The 3,165-nt window shown below is 46.4% G+C and overlaps 1 protein-coding gene across 1 annotated transcript; it reads right to left on the reverse strand.

Annotated features, from left to right (window-relative positions):
• Window positions 1-581: 581 nt before the first annotated feature.
• On the reverse strand, window positions 582-2,867 carry F5J12DRAFT_154886 (uncharacterized protein). Its single transcript, XM_051738173.1, has 14 exons — window positions 2,794-2,867; window positions 2,626-2,733; window positions 2,508-2,567; window positions 2,400-2,456; window positions 2,101-2,343; window positions 1,868-2,049; window positions 1,777-1,809; window positions 1,554-1,726; window positions 1,419-1,501; window positions 1,159-1,359; window positions 965-1,103; window positions 838-919; window positions 709-788; window positions 582-631 (listed from the first exon to the last, which is right to left on the reverse strand). The coding sequence occupies exons 2-14, from the start codon at window positions 2,660-2,662 to the stop codon at window positions 625-627; spliced, it is 1,377 nt and encodes a 458-aa protein (XP_051599005.1). The 5' UTR covers window positions 2,663-2,733; window positions 2,794-2,867; the 3' UTR covers window positions 582-624.
• Window positions 2,868-3,165: the final 298 nt, after the last annotated feature.

Below are 3,165 nucleotides of genomic sequence, written 5' to 3' on the forward strand. Positions count from 1 at the left end.
GTCCATCAGGACAGCAGTGAATATGGTCAGCACATATCTACCCTCACCTCCCATGACTCCACTCACTTGCTAAGAGCCCAAGTCCCAATAGTATGTCAGTCAACATGGTCAGCATCCATCCCCTACCAGCCCCTGCCAGGATTCTGCTCACTTTCTATGACCCCCAAGTCCACCACAGTAGCAGTGAACATCAGCAGTTTGTAGCCACCACTTTGTCATGTCTCCACTCACAAGCTATGAACCCAAGTCCATCAGAATGACATTGAATATGATTAGCATGATCCACTACCACTTTTCATGATTCCACTTACATACTAAGAAAGTCAACCAAGGTAGCAATGAACATGGTTACCATGCATCCACCCACCACCTGCCATGAATACACTTACATCCTATCAACCCATCCCCAAGAAGTTTGCAAGGAATATAGTCAACATACTTCTCTACTTGCCATGCCACCACTCACCTCCTATGAATTCAAATCCAGCATGGTAGAAGTGAACATGGTTAGCATCCATCCACCTCTACCCACCATGGCTCCACTCACTCCCTATAATATCAAGCCCACCAGGGTAGCAGTGCCCATAGTCAGCATGTATCCCCCTCCACCTTCCATGACTCTGCTCACCCACTGTAAAGTCATGCCCACCCACATATCAGTGAACAAGTTCAGCACACATCCTCCACCACTGCCATGATTCCACTCACAAGCTATGAATCCAAGTCCACCAGTGCCAATGAACATGGTTAGGATGTATCAAATAAACATTCCTGATTTTACCCACAAACTATCCACTGATGAGTATATCTCATTCAAACACAACAGTATTTTCTTACATATGGAAACCATGATATAAGGAGCACTGAGAGTTTTTCAGGTTCCAACTGGCCATACTCCTTCATAGCACCCTTCAACCCCCTTGCACTTGTCAGCATGTTTTATGTGTTGATATCCACAACTTACTCCATTATAGTATATTCAATGCACAGTCCCAGGTTAGACTGCTGTGTTGATATGAGGAGCTTTTGTAGCCCTTCCTCCCTCAGAGCATTTGCTGTGCACCTTAGTAAAGGTGTGCAATCTGCACCCTCTTCATCCATTCCTGCAGTGATTGTTGAGTGGTTGGCCAGAGTACTGATAATATATGGCATCCCTACCAGTGAGTGTCAAATAGTCATGAGGTGGAAACCTGCAGAAATCCAACCAATGCTTGAGCTTAGCAATATGGCCATCCAGGATCTCTTCTGCCAAGGCTGCTTCCCTTGATTCATCATCTATGCTCAATCCTTCCTGCTCAAGCTGCTGAACAGCCTCAAGCTCTAAGCTATCAGCCTTTGTTTGCAGTACAATCACAGGGACTGTGACAAAAAAAGAAACATTGTATAGTCACACACAGAGAATATGTATATACACACACCATGCCCTGTATCACATTCTTCAAAAAACTTTGTTTCAGCAGCTGTAACCATCCTGTGACTGTCAGTCAATGGGATGCAAAACCTAAATTCCAATCACTAGATATGCCAACACAAGCCACTCATGTCACACTTACCAGATGGCATGTATTCTCTTGTCTAGTTTGGCAGTCTTGGCACGATCCGTCACAAATTCCTTCATCTTATCAAACTGCTCTTCACTTCCAGCTTCAAACCCACGTGAGTCATGGAATACAAAGCGTGGATTACTCCGAAAGACCAGCTCATCCTCAATGTTGTGGTAGCCACGCTGGACCCACTCAATGGTATGTTACATCATACTCCAGAAGACAACCTCACCTTTAGTGAACCCTGTACAAGAGTGGGATCCACCTGAATATAGCCCAACGTATCATTAATCTGAAGGAAGTACAGAGTGGATCACGCATACCTTGTGTCCTTCTCCATCAAAAATTTCTGGTTGATCCGTAGTGTTGCAAACTCTCTGCAAGATTGTTGTTTTCCCAGCATTTGCTCTACCAATGACTAGGACACGAAAACGGTGAATACGATCAACATGCTCCTTAGCTTTTGCATTATCCAGATAATAGGTGGGCGACGAAGAGGATAGCTCTTGTTATTATTGTTAGACTTGTCTCGCTCATCACAAGTAAAACCTGGCACCTGAAGAAACGTCGCCCACGCACACGAGATCAGGAGTGTCCACATCACCTCCGGGGGAACGTAGTTCCGTATCTTGAGCCTCAGTCACGACAGGAATGCCTGTACTACTTGGTGGAGAACCTGGGCAAGCAGTTTCCGCAGGTGGGGCAGAGATGGACATCTCACTACGACTAGGGAGAGAACATGTGCGAGTGTTTTCAATCGATGCTCCAATAGAGATATGTTTGTTGCCTGGAGGAGTATCTAGACAATAACTTCAGTCAGTGCACGAATATGAATGTATACATTTCCCAGCACACCCGGCTGACTAGCTACAGTAGGATCTAGTTGATAACCAGACCGGAACAAAGTTGTCTCTGGTTATTAAAGTTAGAGTTCTTTTGTTCGTCACAACTTGTATAACATGCCTGTGGGTATGTCTCTAGTGCACGCAGGGACAAGGCCACCAGTACTATTTGGCAAAAAACCTGGTTAAGTAGCGTCAGCAAATACGTGAAAAGACATATAGAAGTAGACTGCAATCACCCTGAGCAGGCACAGGAGCGAGAACATCTGTAACCATGCTAGTGTTAGAGTGAGAAGGTGGAGGAGTGGTTTCGATCTGCGTGGCGGTAACGCGAACATCTGCATTACCTGGAGGAGGTCGACGGTAACTTTGGTTAGCACAATGCATTGTATTTCTTGGGGACATACGTGGCTGGGTAGCTTCAGTGGGTGTGCGAGGTTGTGACGTGGCTTTGTAACCACTCCTAGCTCGAGGTGCCCGTGAACACCATAATCCGCTGAGACCCCCGGATGGAGAACCTAGACGGCAACTCCGAACTAACGCAAGAACGCGAACGTCTTTGTTGCTGAAGCGTGCCGGGTTGAGTAGCTTCAACGGGAAAGGAGACCTGTAGAACTGTGTCGTCGCTCAGAACCCAAGAACGCGACCGCCGTAGACACCATAATCCACTGAAACACCCAGGAGCCATAAATAATGAAAAGGTGAGGATCTTAGATTCTCTGGAGAGCAGTAAACGTATGGTTTCGGGGGATGGGAGTGGACGAGTGGAAAGGGCGTGG

The sequence above is a fragment of the Pisolithus orientalis genome, assembly GCF_024613125.1.
Source record: "Pisolithus orientalis strain OTSU chromosome Unknown F5J12scaffold_18, whole genome shotgun sequence".
Classification (NCBI taxonomy): Eukaryota; Fungi; Basidiomycota; class Agaricomycetes; order Boletales; family Pisolithaceae; genus Pisolithus; species Pisolithus orientalis.

Coding starts and splice junctions, on each gene's coding strand:
- F5J12DRAFT_154886 (XM_051738173.1), bottom strand. CDS start 2,662: ATGGTTACAGATGTTCTCGCTCCTGTGCCTGCTCAGG. Junction 2,568..2,625: donor CGCTCCTGTGCCTGCTCAGG/GTGATTGCAGTC, acceptor CTACTTAACCAG/GTTTTTTGCCAAATAGTACT. Junction 1,502..1,553: donor AAGAGAATACATGCCATCTG/GTAAGTGTGACA, acceptor ATTGGAATTTAG/GTTTTGCATCCCATTGACTG.